The sequence below is a fragment of the Prionailurus bengalensis genome, chromosome A3, assembly GCF_016509475.1.
Source record: "Prionailurus bengalensis isolate Pbe53 chromosome A3, Fcat_Pben_1.1_paternal_pri, whole genome shotgun sequence".
Classification (NCBI taxonomy): domain Eukaryota; kingdom Metazoa; phylum Chordata; class Mammalia; order Carnivora; family Felidae; genus Prionailurus; species Prionailurus bengalensis.
In genome coordinates, this window is record NC_057354.1 from 11,888,755 (window position 1) to 11,913,244 (window position 24,490).

The following is a 24,490-nucleotide window of genomic DNA, read 5'->3' on the forward strand; positions in this document are numbered from 1 at the left end:
CTACACAGGACAAATAAATCCTGTTTGTTAACCAGGTTAATTGAATGCAAGAGGATTATTTTTAGCGATCCATGTGAGCATCTTTTCACCAATAAATAACTTGGCGCGTATATGCAGCAGCCCAAGGGGGACCATGTTTACACTTTACTGTTTCTTTTTCCTGTTCCTATGGCAGGCATCCATGCATCTGATCTCTTTCCAGCCAAATATGCCTTGTCTCCCCTCCAGGGATGGGGTTGCCTTGGCAGAGGCAGAGACGTGCTGTAGGTATTTACAAGACTCTCTGTTAGCCTTGTAGCTGCCGCCAGACCCTGGCAGGGGAGCCCCAGGCCTGGGCTTCAGTTTGACCGCCTCCAGTTTGGGCTCTTGAGATGAACTTACCACGAGCGTATACACGTAGTCACAGAGACAAAAGGACAGGATTGAAATATTAATAGTGAACTTTTTTGTGTTTATCATTCTAGGCATTTTACATAAATCCTCATTGCAGCCTATGACTTAGGTTCCACTATCCCCATTTGACAGCTATGCAAATTGAAGCAGAAAGAAATGAAATTACCTTTTAACACAGATGGAAAATGATACTCAGGATTTGAACACATGCAGTCTGGCTTCGGGACCTGTGCACTTAAGAGTATCAGTCACCTGGAAGGCTCCTTAAACCACCAATTGCTGAAGCCAACCTTGGGCGTTCCGGATGCAGCAGGCCAGTGGAGGTAGGGCCAAGGATTTACAACCGTTTTCCAGGTGAGGCCTGCTGCTGCTGGACTAGGGGCCATGCTTTGAGAACCGCTAGCCTACACTATCCTCCCCTCCCCCCATCAGTGCTGAGCCGAGCTTGAATGCGCTATATCACTTCCTGTTTTTCCTAAGCATCCCCAGTGAGAATTTCTTCCCTATCCCTTCTCAGCTGGCAAATGCGTTGCCAGTTCTCACCTCCACACTCATACTCGCTGTTTTTCAAACCACAATCAACCTAATAATGTGTGTTAAATCAACGAACCTTCCCTTCTTAATGTCCTCAAGGAAACCATTTCCCACAACAGTCTCTTCCTCCCTGGAGCCCTTGTCAGCCTCTCTCAGGCTGCCCACATCATCTAAGATCTTCTGTGAGCCTGGAGTGGGGGTGTCGGTCCTACTCAAAGACTTCACAGACTTGATTTTTTTTTTTTTTAGTTTTTTTTATTTATTTATTTTAAGAGAGAGAGACACACACACAGAGGGAATCCCAAGCAGCCTCTGCACTGTTAGTTCAGGGCCCGATGCGGGACTCAGACTCACAAACTGTGAGATCATGACCTGAGCCAAAATCAAGAGTCAGATATTTAACCCACTTGAGCCACTCAGGCGCTCCTTGGCAGGCTCAATTTTTGCCACCAACGTAGACTCATTCATTCAGGCAACAAAGAGTCCCTGAGGGTCTCTTGTGTGCCAGGCCTTCTGCAAGGTTCAGGGAAGAAATATGGGGTCTCTAATGGGCAGTGAGGTAGGTGGGTGGGGGCAGATCCTTTAAAAAGTTATTCAGCTAAATAATGATCCTAAGGAGATCTGAAGGAGATCTGTCTTCTGTAGCTTGAGGTGAACGAGTCATGCCATGCCCATGCTCCTCACCCACAGAAACTGTGAGATAATCTACATGTGTTGTTTAAGCCACTAAGTTTGTGGTCATTTGTTATGCAGTGATGGACAATATAATCTCCTTTGTGGGCCATTTCCCTATAATTATCTAAGTTATAAGAGCATGTACCCTTTGATTTATGTCTTCTATTTTCAGGACTTTATCCCATAGACCTGAACCATCCAATATTATGGTTATTTAAATGTAAATAAATTAGGGGCTCCTGGGTGACTCAGTGGGTTAAGCGTCCAACTTTGGCTCAGGTCACGATCTCATGGTTCATGGGTTTGAGTCCTGCGTCGGGCTCTGTGCTGACAGCTCAGAGCCTGGAGCCTGCTTCAGATCCTGTGTCTCCCTCTCTCTCTGTCCCTCCCCTGCTTGTGTTCTGTTTCTCTCTCTCTCAAAAACAAACATCAAAAAATTTTTTTTAATTTAAATAAATTAAAAACAAAACTAAAGATTCATTTCCTCTGTCTCACAAGTCATATTTCTAGAGCTCAATAGCCACCTATAGCTAGCGGCTATGTATTGGATACAGCAGATATGGAACGTCTCCATCACCACAGAAAGTTCTGTGGGCAGTGCTGCTATAGACCTACCCACACATGTGGCACACAAGCAATTTTGAGCTTTACATACTTTAAAGCTATTTAAGGCCTAACTCTTAGAATCCCACCAAATTTTTGGACACCTTGTAAATTCCAGATACAAATCCTTTACCAGATATATGTATTGCAAATATTTTTTCTCAGTCTGTGGCTTGCCTATTTATATTCTTAACGGCGTCTTTTTTACATATATGTCACATTGTAAAACTTATTATGGAGAATTTTAAACATATATAAAAGTAAATTGAATGGAATGATAAATTTACATGTACCTATTGCCCAGCTTTATTAATTATCAACTTATGAAGTTTTATTTGTTCTATACCCTCCTCAGTTCCTCCCTTCACCCACCACCTGCATTGTTTTGAAGCAAATTTAATTGTCTTTTGATGAGCAGAAAATTCTAATTTCGATAAGGTCTTTTCCCCCCCGCTTTTATTGTTAAGGCTTTGTGTCCTAAAAAAAATCCTTATCTGCCCAAAGATAGTCTCCAACATGTTCATTTAGAAGTTTTGTGAGTTTAGCCTTTATATTTAGATCTATGATCTGTCTCAAATTAATTTTTGTATGTGGTGTGACGGGTGGATCCAACATTAGCTTTTCTCGATGGCTATCCACTTGTTCCAACACCATTTATGGAAAAGTCCACTCTGTGACTCCAATTTTCCCTGAAGAAAAAATTTAAGTAAAATTCACAAATTTTTACCCAAAAGATACATAAACATATGTCCATTAAAAGATTTGTACGAGAGGGGCGGCTGGGTGGCTCAGTTGGTGAAGCGTCCGACTTCGGCTCAGGTCATGATCTCACGGTTCGTGAGTTCGAGCCCCGCATCAGGCTCTGTGCTGACAGCTCAGAGCCTGGAGCCTGCTTCACATTCTGTGTCTCCCTCTCTCTCTGCCCCTTCCCTGCTCATGCTGTGTCTCTCTCTGTCTCGTAAATAAATAAACATTAGAAAAAATTAAAAAAAATAAAAACAGATTTGTACGAGAATGCTCATAGTAGCTTGTAAGAGAATGTTCAAATAGATCTAACCTGGAAATACCCCAAAAGTAAATCAACATGTGAATGGGTAAATAAGTTGTGGCATCTTCATACAATAGAATACCACTCAGTAATAAAATGGAACAAACTATTAACATGTTATACTTATAATGTGGATGAGTCCCCCAAACAGTATGCTGAGAGTAGCCAGACCCCACTGATTATACTTACATGACATTCCAGATTAAACTAATCATGGTGAAAGAAATAAGAACAGTGATTGTCTCTGCGTGTGGACTTAACTGGAAAGGACATGAAGGAACTTTCTGGGGTTTTGGAAATATTTTATATTTTATTTTATTTTATTTTATTTATTTATTTATTTATTTATTTATTTATTTATTTATTTTCAATTATTATTGTTTTTTTTAATGTTTATTTTTGCAAGAGACAGAGTGTGAGCAGGGGAGGAGCAGAGAGAGAGAGGGAGACACAGAATCCAAAGCAGGCTCCAGACTCCGAGTGGTCATCACAGAGCCTGCCGTGGGGCTGGAGTTCACGAACTGTGAGATCATGACCTGAGCCAAAGTCGGCTGCTTAACTGACGGAGCCACCCAGGCGCCCTGGAAATGTTCTATATTTTAAAAGAAATGGTGAGTGCATTTGTCAAAACTCAGTGAATTATAACTTGTTAAGATCTGTGCAATTATAACTCAAAATAAAAATTAAAAGACAAAAAACTTAATGCATGTAAAGAATTTACTACAAAGGCTAGCAAATATTAACATTTAATGAGAATTATCTCCTAGTATCAAAAATTTTAAGTTATATACTTCTAAGTAAGAAAAAAAGAAACATGTCTTTTCAGATGATATTTGCACTTGCCTATTTGCACTCCAGCATAATTACATTTAAAGTAACATAGCTGGGTGCCTGGGTGGCTCAGTCGGTTGGGTTGCTGACTCTCGATTTCATCTTAGGTCATGATCTCCTAGTTGGGTTGGTGAGATCAAGCCCCGCATCCGGCTCTGTGCCGACAGCGTGGAGCCTGCTTGGGATTCTCTCTCTCCCTCTTTCTGCCCCTCGACTGCTTGCACATGAGCGTGTGTGCTTTCTCTCTCTCTCTCTATCAAAATAAATAAACATTTTGAAAAAATTAAATAAATCTTGGTTCACATTTTTGTGATATGGCCAACTGAGAGTATGTTCTTCAGTTTATTTTGATACTTGCTTTTCTCAACCTTTTCTTTTTTTTTTTTAATTTTAACTTGGAGGAAAGGTGCAAGAGTAATACAATGAACCTTGGTATACACCCTTCCTTTACCCACATTCCTGGATGTTCCTATTTTGCTGTGTTTGCTTTATATTAATATACATATATTATATTTATATATATTTGTATATATTTATATTTATGTTTGCTGCAAGGAAGCAGCAAAGTCCAATCTAGGCATTCTGGTTCCAGAGTCCAGGCTTGTAGAGGGGCTAAGAGAGACTGAGTGGCTTGTCCAACTCATGGGGCTACTAAATGCTGTACCAGGGACTTGAACCCAGGTCCACTGGCCGCAGAGTCATTTCTATTCCATTGCGCCATATTTCTAGGGGCCTTACGTGCTGATTTCTTATCTACCAAGCACCAAACACCTGGTTTGGAGAGCAAGGGCTGTAACCACCATCCTTCCTGCTCACAGACTTTCAGTGGTTCCCCGGTGCTCACAGGGGCAAACCCAGACTCTTGGCCTGACATTTGAGGTCCTCAGAGACTGGGCTGCCCTTCTATCAACGCATTCTCGGCTTGCCTTGTGCATTCATCTAACTAGATGAACTAACTTGTTGCTTCTCATCCACCCTGAGTGCAGGGGTCAGACCTGGCCACATGTAGCCCTGGGGCATGTTCCTCCGACAAACACAGCATTTCATGCTTTTATGTTTAGTATTAGTACGGGATCATGGTTTCTTCCCCTCCCTCCGAAGTATTATAATTCATCAGTAACATTACTTATTTTGATGTTCAGATTGTCCCAGATTTGGACAATAGGAACCTAGTCTTATTAATATTCTCTTTCTGGTAAGGAGACTATACATTCCTTGAGGCAGGGGCTGTGTCCATCTTGTTCATAGTCATGCCCCTGAAATCTTAACATCAAACCCGGCATTCAGTGAAAATTTCCATCAGAAAGAAATACTGTTGGGACGCCTGGCTGGCTCAGTCAGTAGAGCCTGGGACTCTTGAGCTCAGAGTCATGAGTTCGAGCCCCACTTTGGATGTGGAGCCTTGCTTAAAAAACAAACACACGAATACTGTTGAACCTCCTATTTTGTGTGGGGTAGTATATGTATGGGGGATAGTGTTGATATAATTGTGTGAAAAACAGGTATAGTTATGTCCTCATGGAGCTTACTTTTTTTGGGGGGGAGATATTAATAAAAATCATATAATATGTATTTGTAGAATGATTTAAAAAACAAATGATCGATATTTGCATTATTGTCTCCTGTTGACTTTATACATATACACGTACCTTTAGAACATATATAATATTGGTTGATGTCTTGTATTCCATTTCGGGGGATGTCTTTCTTTTTTCATTCCACAAAATGTACTGCAGAGTAAGGTAGGTTTACATGATCTTTTTTAAGTGATACATAGTATTCACTAGGATGGATACTTCATTTCCCTATTGATGGGCATTTAGCATGTTCTTGGTTTTTGCTTTTGCAATACAAACAAGGATGCAACAGGTCTGTGTACTTATGCTTGCTTCTCTGGTAGATTCCAATAAATCAAATTGCTGGGTCATAGGGTTGCTTTCCTTTTTTGTTCTAAACACATCTGTATCATTGAAATTCATGCATTATTTTTTTGTGATAAAAAAGTAAAAAATAGAAAGAAGTAGGTAGATTTTTCGTGTTGTTGGCTCTGAGGAAGCAGAGGTGCCTAATCATTGTCACATGTCTATTATATAATCTGCTAATCATTATGTAATGAAATCTGAAAAGGATGCTTCTATCTTTCCACATCACCAAGCAGAGAAATCTCAGGCCTTCAACCCTGTCTAAAAGATGAGAAACCTGACTCCCTCGGGGAGACTTTGGGTCCTTTCTGATATAAAACGTCACTGCATCTCAATGACCAGGGTTTCCTACTAGTAAAGCCTCCTTAAAAATCTGTTTCCCTTTTGGCTGCCCCAGAACCACAGAGCTGTAAGGGACTTCTTAGCCACCATTGTGCAGTCTTGTAACAGTTTCCAAAGGAAAGTTTTGAGTTGTTGCAAAGGCAGAGAGTTCTGTGGGACAGTTTTCCTCGCCATCACTTTGCAGATAATTAAGAGAGGAGCCTAAACCTGAGCTGATAAAGGTTGAAGTACACAAAGACCTTGAGTGGTGTTCAGATAGCAACAGATATAGTCATCACTGCTGTTTGAATAGCGGGTTGCTGGTTCTCCAAATGTTTCCCTGTGTATTTTGTCATTGGCTCCTCTGAGACAAGACCCAGTGGCTTTAGCTGGCGACACTAAGACTGAGAGAGAGAATTCTGCAATCAAGGAACATCTGTTGGGCACATCCAGATCAGACGCGTGCAGAGCTCAGGGGAAACACAGATGAGTAAGGAGCTCCAGGTTTTGTGGGGGTGTCAGGTTTAAAGTGAGTCTATCTATCTATCTACTTATCTATCTTGGGAAGGAAAGAGGTGAGGGGGAAAAACATTTACACTGAGGGAACAGCATATAGAGGCACAGAGGCCAGAAGGGTAGCAGAGCATGATGGAGGAAGAGAACAGGGCATGGAGTGGGCTCCGAGACTTCAATAAATGTCTGGGGTTAAGTTTGAGAGACAGAATCATGGTCCAATCGCAAATATGTCTGACAAAGTCTTGGATACGTGTTAGACAATCACTAAGGATTCAGTGGAATGGTGAACCACAAAAACTGAGTCCTCGGTGAGCTCACGGTCAATATGTTTGGTGGGAGTATAGACAAGTCCAAGCCACACCATGATTGAAGCCAGTGTAGACCATGCTGGTACTAAGGTGTTTGATGAAAAGTCGCAAAGCAAGGAGGCAATATGAAAGGCAAGTGAAAAAGCTGAGGCTCGTATAGGCGAGGTAACTTGCCCAAGGTCACGCCCCTAGTAAGTGGCAAAGGCAAAGCTGGGAGCCCCGTTCTTAAAGACAGTCCTCTCGAGGCCGGATTCCATCTCGCGTGATCCTGGCACCTCACTTGCTCTCTTTAAGCCTCGGTATTTGTGTCTGTAAAATGGGGTGAGGACTCCAACTGTCAGCTCCTGCTCAGGCTCAGTCGGGAGAGCTGCTCGCAGATCATCTGGACAAGGGACGAGTCCGGGAGGCGGAGGCCGGGGATCACTCAGTCCGCGCTCGCAGCTCCTAGCCTCCACCGCCCGGCTCCACACTGGTTCCCATGACAACCGGCCAGCCACCATCCCGGGGCTGGCGTGCGTCACGTCCGGCTCGTTTGTTTCCGGGGCTAGTCCGAGCCGAGGCGGCGGCCCTGCAAGCCCCAGAGCCGGATTCCGCGACTCCTCCGCTCGTTCTTCTGCCTCCCGCTTCTCCCTCCGTCGCCCGCGGCCATCGGCCTCGCTCCGGTACGACGCGCAGCCGCGGCCCAGCCTCCCTTTGGACCCGCCTCCGAAAGGCGTCACTTCCTGGCCTAGTGTTTCCGGGTCGCCGCTGGTCTCGGGGTACTGGCTTCGGTCCCTTGCAGCCGGCCGGAGCGGCGAGAGCCCAGCGGGGCCCGGCTCCGGCGGCGGCCGCGGCCCCTTCTGGATACCCTCGGCCGGGGCGTCCTTGGCGGCAGTGCCGGGTGAGTGCGGGGCGGCCGCGAGCGGAAACGGCCTCCGGCGCTTCCCAGGGCAGAGGGGGCGCCCGATTCGGCGGGGCTCGGCCAACCCGAGAGCGGGGTCCCCTCGCGGCCGGCGGGGGCGGCGGGCGGGCCCGCCTTTTCTGCGTCCCGAGGGCCCAGCTTGTCCTCAGGATCCCCACTCCCCCGGAGACTGCCTCGCAGATTCCTGGGACCGGCCATGGGTGGCTCAGGGCAGCTCAGGAGGAACACCCCCTCTTCGGCGACTAACCAAGTGGGAGGCCACCCGACCCCACCGCGAGGCAGTTACCGCGCAGTGGTCCCCAGCCCAGTGTCTGGCAGCCGATCTGGGTTTGTACTTATTGTGTGACCTTGGACAAGTCATTTCATTTTCTGAGCCTCATTTGCCTAATTACTTAAATGGGAGTGAACCTGCCTGCTAGGGCCGTAGTGGGGATGAAATGAGATAATGCTTGTGAAGCACGGTCTCTGGCATACAGCTGGCGTCCAATAAGTGATCGCTGCAGGGAATTCATTCACAAAGCCAGATGGGGCCTGAGTTTGGGACTGGGGTGTTTTTTTACAACTGATACGGCCCTCAGAGACTGTAGGAATTGCCAGCTTGGGAATAGCAGCCGCCAGCTCCTGTCCCCAGCAGGGAGTGGAAACTGCTTCCTTCAGAGCCTCTCTGAGAGGCAGCTGCCAGTAGGGAAGCCCGTTTGCAGCAGCTTATAGCTGGTGTTATTTTCAGAGATTTGCAAGACCTCTCTCTGAATCTCTCTGGAATCTGACTGGGGTATGGGGGCCCTCTGGTGTTTCACAGGCAGTGCAAGGTGCCTTGGATGTGTCTCAGGAACCTCGGGTTTGGGATGAGTGCAAAAGAGTGGGGTACGGAGGTGGAAGAGGTTGAATGGCTTGCTCTCCTCTTGCTGCTGTTTGGAGGCCGAGGGAACTCTGAGCTGGCTGAAGCTAGGCCAGAGATCTGTAAACCTGTGGACCGGGGCAATGATGCGTCCTAAATAGCCTATGTCTGTGCAGGGAGGGGGCTCCTTCAGATGCTGCTTGGGGGATGTTTCTGCTTGAATGGGCCAGCTAAGGTAAAGCCAAGCTAATGCTTTGCTACCCCAAATCATTTCAGTTCCTTTCAGTGGGATTTGAAACAGATACAGCTTTCCTTTGACATTATTAAAAAAAAAAAACCAACAAAAAAACCCAAAAACCATTAAAAAAATTATCATCGTCATGAAAAAACCACCACCTCCCTGAGTGTATATGTAACATCTTCTCTCTTCATTGAGTTGCTTTTCCAAGGGAGTCCAGATTGTGGGTGCAGGGAGTGCTGACCAGGCCTCTTGGCTCCGGGCACCCGCCTGACGCTGTTAGGGATGTTCACAGTGCCATTTCCCGCCCCCCCCTCCCCCCCCCCCACCAGACTGGGACGTCATGGCGCTCCAATCCTTGGGTTGCTTGGAGAAATTAACGGCTTCTGTCATTGCGCTGTCTAGTCTCCTGTAACCACGCTGTTTTTGCAGAGAGCGTGTTTTTTTGTTGTTCTTGCAGAGTGCTGGGAATAAATTGCTGGCTCTATGCTCAGAAAAGACACCAGCTATGACCAGCCACAATGCAGCCTGTATTCTCAGAAAATGTATTCAGGAGGGATGATGTCAGCTGCTTTACCACTGGCCGGTCTCTGGCCAGCCTCTTCCCTTGGCCCTTGAGCTTACATCTTAAAGAGATTTGCAGCTCTTCAGCCCCCTTCGGTGTGGGAAGAGGGGAATTTTGCTACTATAGCAATTTTTAGAACTCAAGTCTGCTTGCCCTGCCATGGGATGTTCTAACTTAGCCTAGCCCTTTCAAGTAGAGCTGTCCGGCAGGTGCAGCCCAGAAGCAGCATAGAGCTTGAGTCAGGGTTTGGGCATCGGACCTTGGTGCGGACCTCAGATCCTCCTTCTTCCTTCCCTGTGATTCAGGACAAGTGACTTGGCCTCGCTGAGCCTCAGTTTCCTCTTTAACCTTGGGGCTGTCCTGTGGCTTTCACTGATTTTCATTGAGCACTTAGCAGAGGGCCCTCACGTACTGATCCCTTAGTGAATGGTAGATTGTAGCAATAAATGAGTGGGGGAAACGGGGAAAAAACCCAGGCCTCAGGGCCTGCCAACCCAAGTTCAAATTCCGGCTCGGACCCTTGGGAGCTCTGTTGGGCTGGTTGTTTCATGGCTGAACTTTGGTGTGAGGATTAAATGGGATGATGCAGGTAAAGCGGAAGACTCAGTGCTGAGTGAGTAGTAGGACCTCAGTGACGATTCATTCCCGTCTCCCTTTCTTTAATTACCTCTTAGCGTTCATTTTTTTCCTCACCTACCTACCTAGGTTGACGCAAGATTCATCATAGATGGGTTTCCCATCCTTGACTTGAGGATTTGGAACACCAACACCGATTGGGCTATTTGGATCCCTTTTCCTTGTTTATTGTGCGCCAGCAACAAACACGGGTGTGGACTGTGATGTGATTACAGAGCAGCAGACACTGAGCTTGAGAGTGGCTGACTTTGTAAAAAAAAAAAAAAAAAAAAAAAGCCTCTATAGGCTCAGCGCTGACTTGGTCAGAGGAAAATCACAGCCGCATTTAGGAGGCTTCATGTCCCTTTGTTTACATTTTTCTCAGATGTACCAAAAAATAGTCCCTGGGACCAGAGGCAGGGTGGAAGTTTCTCTTGTAAATACAAAATAGGAAATACATACCGGTTTTTATTGGTAAGGACAGTGGTGTCTTCTCTCGGCTTGCGATACATACATTGATAGTGACCTCTTGTAGGTAGGATTGAGGGCAGGGCTGTGGCTTCCCAATTGCAGCTCCCTCCCCCCCCCCCCCCCCCGATTATCCCCCCACTGCACCCATCCGAGGGCCTGGCATGAGATAGGTGCTGCATGAATACTTGTTGAGCCCAGGAGTCCTGGAGGTATGGGAGGAACACGGGTGCCTCAAAAGGTCAGGCTTGGAATCTTGGGTCCAGTAGCTCTGGCTACTTAACAGCATGTCCTGTCATGGAGCTGACCTCCCTGGAATCTCGGGAGAGCTCAATGAGAAACTGAAGGCATGGCATCACGAATGCCTCTTTCATTTCTCCTGTTTTATCAAACACCTACTGTGTGCGAAGCTGTGTTCCAGGCACTGTGGTGAATGAAACAGATGTGGTCCTTGCCTTTGTGAAGCATGCTGGGTTACGGTGGGGGTACAAAGAGGGGAAGTTAGTAAATGAATAACGACACTTTCAGCTGGTGATTACCCCAGGATAATGGGGTAATGAGGGACTAGGAAAGTGGGAGTCACTGAGCTGGGGTTGTCAGCGAGGCCTCTGAGGGGTGACATTGGAGCTAAGGCCCGAAAAACGAATGTGAGCCAGCTACGGGAAGAATCAGAGGAAGAACATGCAGAAGGAACAACGCGGGCAAAGGTCCTGAGACAGAAGTGAGCTTTGTGTGTTTGAGGAACAACAGAAAGGTTTGTGTGGGTGGAACTTGGAAGGGGAGGACAGCTATGAGAGATGAGCAGGGGTAGACCGTGAGAAGCCTTTGGCCTTGGTCAGGAGGTAGAATTTTATCCTAATGGATTTTCATGTGCCTCCTGTGCTCTTTGGGTGTATGTGTTCTTGAAGCACGGGGCTCCCTTGGGAGGGCAGTGGTTGGGAGAAAGTGGCCTCTCTGTCCCCAGTTCTCCTGCACATCTCACCCCTCACTTCCTGGTTAAAATCCTTGGAGTCTCCCCAAAACTGTGAAGAAGCCAGGTGAGTGGCTCATTGAGAGTGGATGATTTTATTGACCTCATGATCGTTGCCAGGTTTGTGGGCCCTTAGCACTTCCTGAGCTGAACTCAGATCTGAAGGACTGCTGGGCCTGTCCCTTCTCACTGTAGCTTCCTTCTCAGTCCCATGTGGTCTCCACAGCCAGCAGGAGCCTCGTCCACTTAGCTAGCAGGTGTTTCTGAAGCACGTTCCCTGCCTGCCTCTGGTTCTGTGCTTAGTTACCTTACTGAGTAATTCAGTCAGGGTCCTTGCACCCGTGGAGCTTGTGGTCAGGATGGGCGACTGTGAAAATGCACATCCCCCACCTGGCTGGAGATATTTGCCCACGCTCACCTTACCTTCTTGAAAATGCTTGGCATTTTAGGGGTGCCTGGGTGGCTCAGTCAGTTAGGTGTCCGACTTTGGCTCAGGTCATGATCTCACTGTTCACGAGTTCAAGCCCTGTGTCGGGCCCTGTGTTGACAGCTCAGAACCTGGAGCCTGCTTCAGATTCTGTGTCTCCTTCTCTCTGCCCCTCCCCTGCTTTTGCTCTGTCTCTCTCTCTCTCTCAAGAAAAAAATAAAAGAAAACGCTTGGCATTTTGGCAGGGGTATAGCACCTTCAGATACCAGGAATAGCTGTTCATGTTTTTCAAGGGCATATTTCGAGTCAGCCCTCTGTGAAGACCTTTATATACTGATCATCATCCTTACACCGACTCTGAACTCTAGGTACTATGATCAACCCCCACTGTCAGATGAGAAAACAAGCCCAGAGAGGCTGAGCAATTTATCTGACTGGCCCAGAGAAGCAGACCGAGGATTCACACTTAGGCAGTCAGGCTTCTGGATCTGTTCATAGATCAGATCTGTGCTGTGCTGCCTCCTGGGGCCCCGGCAGTACCCTCGATGAATGCAGGTTTGCTCCCAGCATTGTGGCACCGACCATGCTGGTTACTCTGTGCGTGTTCTAACCAGTGGCCCCGCAGACAGCAAGTGTTCAGATTCGGGCGCCTGAGTGGCCCAGCAGTTGAGTCAGTTAACTTGATTTTGGCTCAGGTCATGAGCTTACGGTTCATGAATTCGAGCCTCGAGTCAGAACATGCTTGGGATTCTCTAACCCCCCCTCCCCCCCCCCCCCCGCCTCGTGCACATGTGCACTCATTTTCTCTCTCTTAAAATAAATAAATTTTTTTTAAAAAAGTACAAATTTGGTGTGCCCCAACTCAGAATGTTCTGTCCTGTCCATTGGAACTGTAAACCTCTCCTAAGTATAGGGGAATAAGCTATAGGTATTATTGGAGAACTGTAAACCTTTCCTAAGGTATCAGGCTGTCAGAGATCCTCCAGGGGGCACCAGCCAGTGTGGTCTTTCTTTAAAGTTGCAGATGTGATCACGGCCCTCCCTGCCTTGCTTTGAGCTCTTCTGGGGCTTCACATGCCTCTTGGAATAAAATACACAGTTCTTCACACGCTCTGCTCTCTGAGCCTCGAGGCACAGGATCCTGCCCTGCTGGTGCCTGCGGCTTCATCTCTGGTCACTCCCTTCCCTCCCCCTGGCCGCTTCAGCCATCCTGGCCTTCTTTGTGTTCGCCAAGCTCCTTCCTGCCTCAGGAAAGCAGGGAGTGGTGGGTAAGGGCGTGGACCTTGGAGCCCAGCTGCCAGGGCTCTCGTCTCAGCCCTGCCTCTTCGTGGTTCTGTAACTTTGGGCACGTTCTTTACATTTCTCTGTCTTGGCTTTTGCACCTGTAAAGCGGGGATCAGAGTAGTAGTGCCTGTGTCTCCTAGGGTGGTTTAAGAAGATGAAGGGCATTAGTGTGCATGAGTGCCTGGCAGCATTAGCTCAGGGCCTTCCTCCCTAGGGACGCCTCTGACGTTACATTCCCCTCCCACCTCTTGGCCTGGCAGACTCCTCATCCTTCATGTCTCACCTTCATTGCCTGGGGTGGGGGTAGGGAGATATCTATTTATTTATTTAAATTCAAGTTCGTTAACATACAGTGTAGGAGTAGAACCCAGTTAGTGATTCCTCACTTACATATGACACCCAGTGCTCCTCCCAACAAGTGCCCTCCTTAATGCCCATCCCCCATTTAGCCCATCCCCCCACCCACCTCCCCTCCAGCAACCCTCAGTTTGTTCTCTGTATTGAAGAGTCTCTTATGGTTTGCCTCCCTGTTTTTATTTTTCCTTCCCTTCCCCTATGTTCATCTGTTTTGGTTCTTAAATTCCACATATGAGTGAAATCATAGGATATTTGTCTTTCTCTGACTTATTTCACTTAGCATAATACGCTCTGGTTCCAGGGGGTGGGGGGGATTTTTTAAACTTTCTCCTCCTCCCTACAAAACCAGGTTGGGTGCTCCTAATCACATTCTTCATTTATGAGTTCAGCAAAGTCAAGGACCTACCTGTCTTGTTTCTACCACAACTTTGCAACATAGTACGTGTTCAGTTAAATGTGTTGCATGGATGCGCAGAGAGGGGCCCGGGGCTGGTGGTGCCCAGTTGTAGCTCAGGCCAGTTCTGACTTTCGTTTTGCCTCGGCAGCCACGAGCTGGTACGTGGACCCGTGCGAGGAATGATGTGCTTCTTGTTCTTCCCCTTCCAGAGCATGCCCCTAGTCCAGGTGGGCAACATGTCAGTGCTTTTAGCGATGTCATTGCCTCGAGCCCAGAAGCCATGGAGGAGATAAGGTAGCCCCCCCCCGTCCCTGGATCGGATGGGGAAGCCCAGTTCAATGGATACAAAATACAAGGATGATTTATTTCGGAAGTACGTGCAGTTCCACGAGGGCAAAGTGGACGCCGCCCCCAGCAAGCAGCGGCCTGGCAACGATGAGTACCTGCGGGTCGCAGCCTCGACCCTGCTCAGCCTGCACAAGGTGGATCCCTTTTATCGATTCCGGCTGATCCAGTTCTATGAGGTGGTGGAGAGCTCCCTGCGCTCGCTGAGCTCCTCCAGCCTGCGGGCTTTGGCCTGCGCCTTCAGTGTGCTGGAAACGGTCGGTGTCAACCTCTTCCTCTACCCGTGGAAGAAGGAATTCAGAAGCATCAAGGTAAGGTCTGGGGAAGGGCCGTGCCCACCGGTCTCCCTTCTTGCCCCTCCCAGTCCGACCTGAGAGGGCTTGTGCCAGTTACATCCCTCCTCTGCCTGCAGACCCGTCCGGGTATCTTGCCCACCGCCTTTGGTCCAACAACTAGAAGTACCCCCTTCTGTTCCCCACCTTGCCTGTCTGACCAGTGTCCTCTCTTTACTGAGTCCCTGCCCCTGGCAACTCCCGTCTGCAGCTGTGAAGTTGGAAAGGCAGGCAGCACCCTGGTTACACGGGACCTCCAAGCCCAGGGCAAAGGGCTCGAATTTGCCCTAAGTAGGCTGGGAGGCAAGGCAGGCCCGGATCGGGTTTACATTTGGAAAGCATTCTGTTGTATGGGAAGGAGACCAGTGGGGCGGTGAGACCAGTTAGGAGGCTGCTGCAGACGCCGGGGTCCCCCGAGAGGGGGTTCGGACCAAGTGGGAAGAGACAGGAGCGTGGAGGATGGATTTAAGAGAGCGAGAGAATTCTGAATCGTGCTGAAGGCAGCGATGGCTCAGGAGAGTTTCCACAAAGCCAGGCTTTTGTTCTTCAGAACTCCGCAGAAATCCAGAAAGGAATATTCTTGCTGCTCATTGGGCCTTCCGCCTCGGCTCCGATCCCCTCTCTTCACCGCGTTTTTTGCCCTGTTTCCTCCAATGGCGCAGAGCCGCGGAAGCTCGTACGGGGAGCTGGTGGCTTTGTGGCCTCCCGCTCAAGGCGGTGCCGTGCAGCTCCCCTGGCGCCGTGTGCCCAGCTGGCCTCTGTCTGCTACACGGGGCGGGGGGGGAGGGCGGCTGCTGAGATCTTTCCCTCCTCTCTCCTCCCTCCCCCCCTCCCCCACTTGGGTGTGCTCAGACCACGTGTGCCTCAGAGAGCAAATCCCGCCTTTTTCTGTACCCTTCCTTCTCCTAGACCTACACGGGCCCCTTCGTTTATTATGTCAAGTCGTCGTTGCTGGAAGAGGACATCCGAGCCATCCTGCATTACATGGGCTACGTGCCCGAGTTAGGGACTGCGTACAGACTCAAAGAGCTTGTGGAGACCCTCCAGGTGAAGATGGTCTCCTTTGAGCTCTTTCTGGCCAAGGTGGAGTGTGAGCAGATGCTGGAAATCCACTCACAAGTCAAGGACAAGGGCTACTCCGAGCTGGACGTGGTGAGCGAGCGCAAGAGCAGCGCGGAGGACGTGCGGGGCTGCTCGGAGGCCCTGCGGCGCCGGGCTGAGGGCCGGGAGCATCTGACGGCCTCCATGGCCCGCGTGGCGCTGCAGAAGTCAGCCAGCGAGCGGGCGGCCAAGGACTACTACAAGCCGCGGGTGACCAAGCCCTCGAGGTCGGTGGACGCCTATGACAGCTACTGGGAGAGCCGGAAGCCGCCCCTGAAGGCCTCGCTGAGCCTGCGGAAGGAGCCGGTGGCCGCAGACGTGGGCGACGGCCTCAAGGACGAGATCATCCGCCCGTCCCCCTCGCTCCTGGCCGTGTCCAGCTCCGCCCACGGAAGCCCGGATGACCTGCCGCCCCCCTCGCCGAACAACGGTCTGGGCCCGCTGCGTGGCACGTACTTCTCCGCTCAGGATGACGTGGATCTGTACACGGACTCGGAGCCGAGGGCCGCGTCCCGGAGGCAGGACGCCCTGCGGCCGGACGTGTGGCTGCTCAGAAATGATGCCCACGCCCCCTACCACAAGCGCTCACCCCCCGCCAAAGAGTCCGCCCTGTCCAAGTGCCAAAACTGCGGTCTGTCCTGCAGCTCCTCCCTCTGCCAGCGCTGCGACGGCCTGCTTGCCGGTCCCCCGGCCCCCAGGCCCGGCGCCTTCCCCAGCAAGGCCTCTGCCCACGACAGCCTGGCCCACGGGTCGTCTCTGCGGGACAAGTACGCGGGCCAGACTCAGGGCCTCGACCGGCTGCCGCACCTCCACCCGAAACCCAAGCCCTCGGCCACAGCCACCTCCCGCTGTGGCTTCTGTAACCGCCCGGGTGCCGCCAACACCTGCACCCAGTGTTCAAAAGTCTCCTGCGACACCTGCCTCGGCGCCTACCATTATGACCCCTGCTGCAAAAAGAGTGAGCTGCACAAGTTCATGCCCAACAACCAGCTGAACTACAAGTCCACCCAGCTCTCCCATCTCGTGTACAGATAGACTCGACCTTGCACCCCCCTGCTCCAAGGGCTACACCACTGACTTTCTGGGTTCCCCCAGGGAAGAAGTGTTCACGTATTGATCTCGGAAGCAGAGGCCTGCATTTGACCGTGTAGGTGTCAGGGGATCGTGGGGTCGCCCGCACCACGTGCGCGTTCACCTGGCGACCCAGATATTTCCTTTGATGGCTGCTTTGTCACCTGACAAGGGAGAGGGTGGCACTTCCGTTCAGATTCATTTTTGCTAATCTCTCCACTCCCTATTCCATTGTTTGTTTTTGAAGATTTCTGTCTCTGAGACTCTTGCCACACCCACCCCTCCCACTGCAAAGCCAACTTGGACTGGGAAGGGCCCTCCAGGTCCCCTCCAAACGCCCACCTGGAGCGCCGAGCTAGAGGCCTGTTGGCTTGTGAAATGAGCCCTCCTGCCACACCGGGCCTCTTCCAGTGGCTCATCCCTTGGCCACCCCCTTCCCGGACACAAGGATCCCCTCCTGGACTCCCCGCCCCTGACTTCCACCCGTCTGGGTTTCAAAGGTGGACTGAGTCCGGTATTCACCGAACGGCATCCTGTTGCCGCCACAGCTCAGTTCAGCCCATGGCGTTTGTGCACTTTGCTCCGACGCACTGAAGCGTGGACCGTCCACGGCAGGATGGACTTCTCCCCCTTTCTGTTGTTTGCACATGCCCCTCTTACTGTACTGTAAATAGATATTTTTGAGATTTATTTTTAAATAAATATTCAACTTGCCGTGTGTTTCACAGTGGTTAAAACATTGATCATGTAGCTATTTATACAAATGGCCTGGGTTCTTTAGTCTTCCAAGGGAGGGTCTCCTCCCCTTCCGTGTTGTATCCTACACACACCACAGCCCAAGGGTAGAGCAGAGAGTGTGGGGGCAGAGGAGGAACAGACGATGTCCCAGAATTGGTGGCGAGCCACTGTCTTCCCTCCAATAAATCTCTATATACCTACCTCCAGCAGACACTTAGGGGGCTAGTGCGGGCCGGGAGTTCTGTGCACCTGCGGACTGTGATACCCTAGTGACCCTTCAGGAACCTCACCCTGCGGACCTACGGCCTGGTCTTTGCCATTTGCCGCGTGTGAACCTGCACTCCGAACTTCTTGAGTCTCGTTTGAGAAGGAACGTCATTTGGGATCTCCCCGCCCCTCCATCTCAGCCTTCTTCGCCTCTTTCCAGGACTCCTCTGCCACGTCGGTGATCTTTTTGCACTAAAAGTGGGCCCGAGTCAGCGTGTGCCCATCAGACGGACGTCTCCTGAGATGCTCAGCTGAGCCTAAGCGCTTCCAAACCTGAAGGCCCCTTAAACTCCTCCTGTGAATGACCCCTGGATGTTGCTTTTGGGGTGCCGAGCAGGAGTGGGGCAAGAGTTTGAAACTAAAAACCGCTTCCTTGTGAACTAACATATTTTAGCCATACGTGTTTGTGATGTACAGAATCTAGGGATTTACGTGCAGTGGGTTTTCTGGTAGAAGGAGGTGTTCGGCTCTCGAACACATTTAGCTCTGGCTGAATCCTGAGGCCACTGTGAATTTGCTGATGTTCTTCCAATGCAGTGGAGTGATTTTAAGGTTTTCCAAATCTTCTGTGGCTCTTTTTTATATATCTAGTAGAGCACATGTAGATACTCAATGTGTATATACAGCTGAGTTTCAACACCTTTATTACTGAGACCAGCCCATTCTGGGGTCGTCATCTTTGGTGTTCTTCCTTCCCACGTTTCAGAAGTGTCGACGCCTGTTTTACTCCTGAGAGCTCTAGTTTTCTAGTTTTCCGTTCCCAGATCGCTCCAGCACTACAGGAACTTTTAAGCAACTGTGAGGCCAGGTAGCTTCTACTGGTGGGCAGGAGCAGGAGTGCCCACCTCGTCCTGGGAGAGAAAGTCCGGCACACATGTCATCATGGAGATACCGCGTTTAGAGACTGGAATAGGAGATCTCTGACCGTGTCCTTGGCGTGTACCTTACTGTATGAGGTTGCTGTGATTGCGATGGGTAAATACATGCTAATTTAAAAAGAGATGTTTTGCGATTGATTTCTATCAAGAGTTGAAATGTTGAGAGATGACTCAAAAAAATAATAAAGTGTCTTCCATTATTAAACAAAGTGTTTGGAGTTTTATGTCCCTCCCTCCCTGCTGCTTTTGAAGTTTGGGCTGCTTGGATGGTTTGTTTGTTTTGCTCAAGCTGTCAGATGCTCAGATGACAGGACTCTCATTTTCTCTCCCACAAAACTGATAACTTGATGAGAGCCCCGCTTTCGAGTGCTTACGCTGTGAGCCAGGTACTTTGCACGCTGACTCTTCACATGCGTGATTCCACAGAATAGTCTCCGTCATCCTGTAAACTAGGTAGTGTTACGATCCCCACCTGTAAGGTGGGGAAACCGAGGTGTGCCAAGTTCAGCCACGTTTCTTAGGAGTGGGACTACATACTCCAGGAGAAATGATTGTTGGTGGTGACTGACAGGCATTAAATAACATTGAAGGACATTATGAAAAAAATTGATTACGTTTTTCTTTCAATCCGTTTCAATGCCTTAAGGAGAAAGTCCATTTAATGCTAGCTTGTCTTTACCAAAGAGGAAGCAGGTGTTAGGCTCGGAGCCTTAGGCAGAGTCTTAGCTAGGTGTTCCGTTACCTTCTGTCTGGAGCAGGCTGTACTGCTTTTCCATCTACAGCAATGACAAGAGATCACTTTAAAAATCAACTTACGTGTTTTTCCAAAGGAGGGTTTGCAAGACACATGGCAAAGATCTTGAGGGTGGTAGAAGAGCAGCTGTGATTTGGGACATCCTGGCTTCTTAAATTTTTTTTTAATGTTTATTTATTTTTGAGGGGGGGGGAGGGGCAGAGAGAGAGGGAGACACAGAATCCGAGGCAGGTTCCAGGCTCTGAGCTGTCAGCACAGAGCCCGACGCGGGGCTCGAACCCACGAACCGTGAGATCATGACCTGAGACGAAGTTGGACACTTAGCCGACTGAGCCACCCAGGCGCCCTGGGACATCCTGGCTTTTGGTAGCAGCAGGGTCTCTGCATGACGGTGACCACTGCCAGGTCGGCCCCTACAAGGCCCCTCAGCGGTCAGAGAATAGCAGGTTTCTCCATTTCGTGCGCCGGTGAACAAATAATCCAGGCCTCGGGCCAGACCGAGGCCCAAGAGCTGGGTTGGGTTTTAGCTGCAGCCCAGGAAATGGCACCGCCAGGAAGAGCGGCTTCCTAGAGATGCGCACCTAGCCTGGGAGAGCGGAGGAAGCCAGACACTCGCTGCTGCGCCCGGAGCAGAGTGGTGGCTTCGGAGCAGATTGCTTAATCTGTGTATGTAAACGACAAGCATGTTTAACATCATCGTGCCCGCCAGCTGCCCAGTAGCCCTGCTGCCCGCTTCGAGCACCGATCTGTGGCACCCCGCCCGCCCGATTGCCAGTCTCAGAGAGAGAGAGAAGAGCTGTGGCAGACGCTTTGAGTTGAACCCCCGTCTCCTCTCACCCTTTCTCCCTTGGTAATAGAAGCCCCGATTTTTAGACACATGGCCATCCGGGGTAAAGACTGCCTTCCCCAGCCGCTCCTGCAGCCAGGCGTGGCCATGTGGCCGTGTCTGGGCAGTGGGACGGAGAAGTGGTTCGTGTGGCTTCTCAGACATGCCTTTGAAGGATCTTTTCTTCTTCCCACCCGAGCCTCCTTCCTGGTTGGAATGGAGTGGCCCAGTGAGACTCTGAGGCGGAAGCCAAGTGATGAGGGAGGGGCGGTTGGGAGCGGCTGGGTCCCTGATGCTTAAGAAGCCGCCATCATAGCCAGCCTGCCCTGCCTACCTCCAGAGTTTTTATGTAAGAGAGGAAGGAGCCATTATCTTGCTTAAACGCCACCCCCCTCCCCCGGCCCATATTCTCATTTAAGAAACCATCTTATTTACAAAAGAGGTACAAATGAACCCAGCTTCCATGATTTAACAGCTACCAACTTGTGGCCAACCTGGTTTCCTTTTTACCTGTCCATCCACTTCCCTCCTAAATTCCTTTGAAGGAAATTCCAGACATCTGCTTCAGTGGAATATTTCAGTACGTGTCTCTAAAAGACACGGGACTTTTAAAACACCATACCATTATCACATCTAAATTTTTATAATTCTTTAATAGCGATAGATAGGCAGTCAATGTTCTGATGTCCAGTTGTATAAATTCATATTAAAAAAATTGTTTTTTAACGTTTATTCATCTTTGAGAGACAGAGAGAGACGGAGCATGAGCGGGGAAGGGGCAGAGAGAGGGAGACCCAGAATCCGAAGCAGGCTCCAGGCTCCGAGCTGTCAGCACAGAGCCCGACGCGGGGCTGGAACTCACGAACTGCAAGATCATGACCTGAGCCGAAGTTGGACGCTTGACCGACTGAGCCACCCAGGTGCCCCTAAATTCATATTTTAAAAACAGTTTGTATCAGGGCTCAAATAAGGTCTCCACATTGCATTTCGTGGATAGACCTTTAAATCACCGTTACCCTCAAAGCTGTTCCTGTAGAGTATAGGGACCCTATCTCTCTCTTTTTTCTCCTTGAAATGTTTTTGTCAAGCTGGATTTTTAGTCCTTTAGAGTTCGCTAGAGTCTGCACTTCGCCGATTGCAGCCCTCACTGTTGTTTAACATGTTCCTCTGTTCTCTCCGTCTCCAGAGTAGTTGGCTCTTTTTTTTCTCTCTTCCTTACTGTTTATTTGCTGCACATTGCACAAAAGTAGAAAAATAAACATTTCTTATGGCTATGGAGCGGGGCTGCAGGTCCATAAATAAGGGATTGAAAGGAAATAACTTAAGGAAGGATGAGGCCTGGTGCATACAGAAGGTCTGGGTCCCGGACGGGCTGGGGTCGGGTCCAGGTTTTCAGACGCACAGGTCTCCACCGGTGACACACTTCAGGTCCCGCGTGAGGAGGCGGAAGAGGTTGAACGTGACGGAGGCCTCGAGGCATCCCTGGGACTCCTCTGGGGCCCTCTGGAGCCGGTGCAGCCAGTGGTGCAGGCGGCCGCGGGGTCTGGGTCCTGCCGTGGGCTGAGCCTGGACACAGGCCTGGAGCTCGGAGTGGATGTGGCGCAGCACACGAAGGGGCTGGTCCAGGACGACGCCCAGGGATGAGTCGGTCATGTTCCCCAGGACCTTCAGCGTCAAGTCTAATTCAGCCTCCAAGGCCGCAGGGCGCTCCCAGGCCTGCAGTCGAATCAGGTCCCTGGTCCTGGGGAAGAGGCGAGAGCCACAGCTCCAGTTCTTCAGCGGGAGTGACTCTTCTAAGGCGTCCCTGGCCTTCTTGAAGGCTTCTAGCTCCCTCGGCGACAGAGATGGGAACTTGCCCACGTGGCAGCCCCTCCTGGTTGGGGGGGGCCTGGGAGTGGGGACAGGGCCCGCGCTGGTCAAGCCCAGCACCACGGTCACCAGCACCACAACCCAAGCCGGAGCCATGGCCCGATCTCGACTGCTTCCCCGGCCGCATGGCTCCGCTTTTAGCCAGGCTCGCTGGGCAATCCCAGCTGATGTATGTAAAGTGAAAAGGCAAGTGGAAATTGGAATCTCCACTGGGCCTGAAAAGGCCTAAGTAGGCGGAGCCACTCGCTGAAGCAGGTGAGCACGTGGGTGTGGGCGAGGCCGCCTGAGCCACAGAGAAAGGGCATCCGACGAGTCCCTTCCCTGGACTTGTGCCGAGAAGGAAAGAGAAACTGAAATTCCCTCATAGGAGAACGCCTTGTTTCTGAGAAGTCCAGTGTCTGGACAACCGCGTTTAGGACTCTCTGGGGCAGCCTTCAGCTGACTGTGGGGAGCCCCTTACCGAGGCTGAGGGAGGTGCCGGCGAGGAGTGTGGGCGAGGGTGCCTGAGCGGCAGAGGCGGCTTCCCTTTGAAGCGCAGTCTTCGTTTGCTGTGGTCCCATTTGTGCACTTTTGCTTCTGTTACCCGTGCTTTTGGTGTCACATCCAGGAAATCATTTGCCAGATTCACTGTCACGAAACTCTTCGCTGTGTTTTCTTCTAGGATTATAGTTTTAGATCTCACATTTAGGCCTTTAATCCGTTTTGAGTTAAGTTTAGGTCTAACCTCAGTCTTTTGCGTTTGGATCTCCAGTTTCCCCACCACCATTTGTTGAGACTGCCCTTGCCCTATGGTATGTTCTTGGTGCCCTTGTTGAAGCTCATTTGATCATATATGCGAGGGTTTATTGGGCCCTATTCTGTTCCATTGGTGTCTTTAAGTCTATGCCAGTACTACAGGTTTTTTTTTTTTAATTTTTTTTCAGTGTTTATTTATTTTTGAGAGACCGAGACAGAGTGTGAACGGGGGAGGGGCAGAGAGAGAAGGAGACACAGAATCCGAAGCAGGCTCCAGGCTCTGAGTCAGCACAGAGCCCGATGCGGGTCTTGAACTCACGAACCATGAGATCATGACCTGAGCCGAGGTCGGACACTTAACCGAACTGAGCCACCCAGGCGCCCCCCACTACTACGGTATTTTGATTACTGTAGCTTTGTATATAATATGTTTTGAAATCAGGAGGACTGTTTCAAGTATTCAGGGTACCCCCTTGAGATCCAGTATAAATTTTTTTTTTTGCCTTTTTAAATTGTGGGAAAAAAAGCAAAAGAAGAACAATATTTCATGACATGTGGAAATTACATGAAGTTCAAGTTTCAATGTCCATAAATAAAGCTTTGTTGGAACCTAGCCATGCTCATATCTGTGGCTGCTTTCAGGTTACAGCAGCAGAGTTGAACAGTTGTGTGGCCCTCAAAGCTGGAAATATTTGTTATCAGTCCCTTTATAGAAAATGTTCCCTGACCTATGTGGTCTGAGAGTCCAAGGCCAGTGGTCCCTGACCCAGCTGCTACTCTGGGAGAATCACGGACGATCTGGTTGGTGCATGATGGCCCCACTCTCTACTTTCTTCTCCAGCTCACAATACAGATAAATAATATTTCATTTTCTTCCAACATCTTCATATCAGCTCTGTGGTCATACTGTGACAAGCCTGTCACAAGTTGTGAAAAGCAATTTCTCAGGGAAGAGGAGGAGTTCCCCTCCCCCCACCAGCTTTTTCTTTTTATTATTTTTTAAAATATACATCCAAGTTAGTTACCATATAGCGCAACAATGATTTCAGGAGTAGATTCCTTAGTGCCCCTCACCCATTTAGCCCATCCCCTCTCCCATAACCCCTCCAGTAACCCTCTGTTTATTCTCCGTATTTAAGAGTCTCATGTTTTGTTCCCCTCCGTTTTTATATTATTTTTGCTTCCCTTCCCTTATGTTCATCTGTTCTGTATCTTAAAGTCCTCGTATGAGTGAAGTCATAGGATATTTGTCTTTCTCTGACTAATTTCACTTAGCATAATACCCTCTAGTTCCATCCATGTAGTTGCAAAAGATTTCATTTTTTTTTTACTGCTGAGTAATACTCCATTTTGTGTGTGTGTG

General features: G+C 49.6%; 2 protein-coding genes across 2 annotated transcripts; one reads left to right on the top strand and one right to left on the bottom strand.

Moving 5' to 3' along the window:
• Window positions 1-7,685: 7,685 nt before the first annotated feature.
• Window positions 7,686-19,148, top strand: SPATA2 (spermatogenesis associated 2). Its single transcript, XM_043553694.1, has 3 exons — window positions 7,686-8,031; window positions 14,421-14,867; window positions 15,798-19,148. Exons 2-3 carry the CDS (start codon window positions 14,532-14,534, stop codon window positions 17,022-17,024), a joined length of 1,563 nt encoding a protein of 520 aa, XP_043409629.1. The 5' UTR covers window positions 7,686-8,031; window positions 14,421-14,531; the 3' UTR covers window positions 17,025-19,148.
• A 2,289-nt stretch (window positions 19,149-21,437) lies between these two features.
• On the bottom strand, window positions 21,438-23,325 carry LOC122466933 (interferon lambda-1-like). Its single transcript, XM_043553253.1, has one exon. It carries the CDS (start codon window positions 22,486-22,488, stop codon window positions 21,916-21,918), a length of 573 nt encoding a protein of 190 aa, XP_043409188.1. The 5' UTR covers window positions 22,489-23,325; the 3' UTR covers window positions 21,438-21,915.
• Window positions 23,326-24,490: the final 1,165 nt, after the last annotated feature.

Excerpts from the sequence above, each read along its gene's own strand:
- SPATA2 (XM_043553694.1), top strand. The coding sequence starts at position 14,532 with ATGGGGAAGCCCAGTTCAATGGATACAAAATACAAGGATGATTTATTT. Across the intron at positions 14,868-15,797 it reads AGGAATTCAGAAGCATCAAG|ACCTACACGGGCCCCTTCGT; the intron begins GTAAGGTCTGGG and ends TCCTTCTCCTAG.
- LOC122466933 (XM_043553253.1), bottom strand. The coding sequence starts at position 22,488 with ATGGCTCCGGCTTGGGTTGTGGTGCTGGTGACCGTGGTGCTGGGCTTG.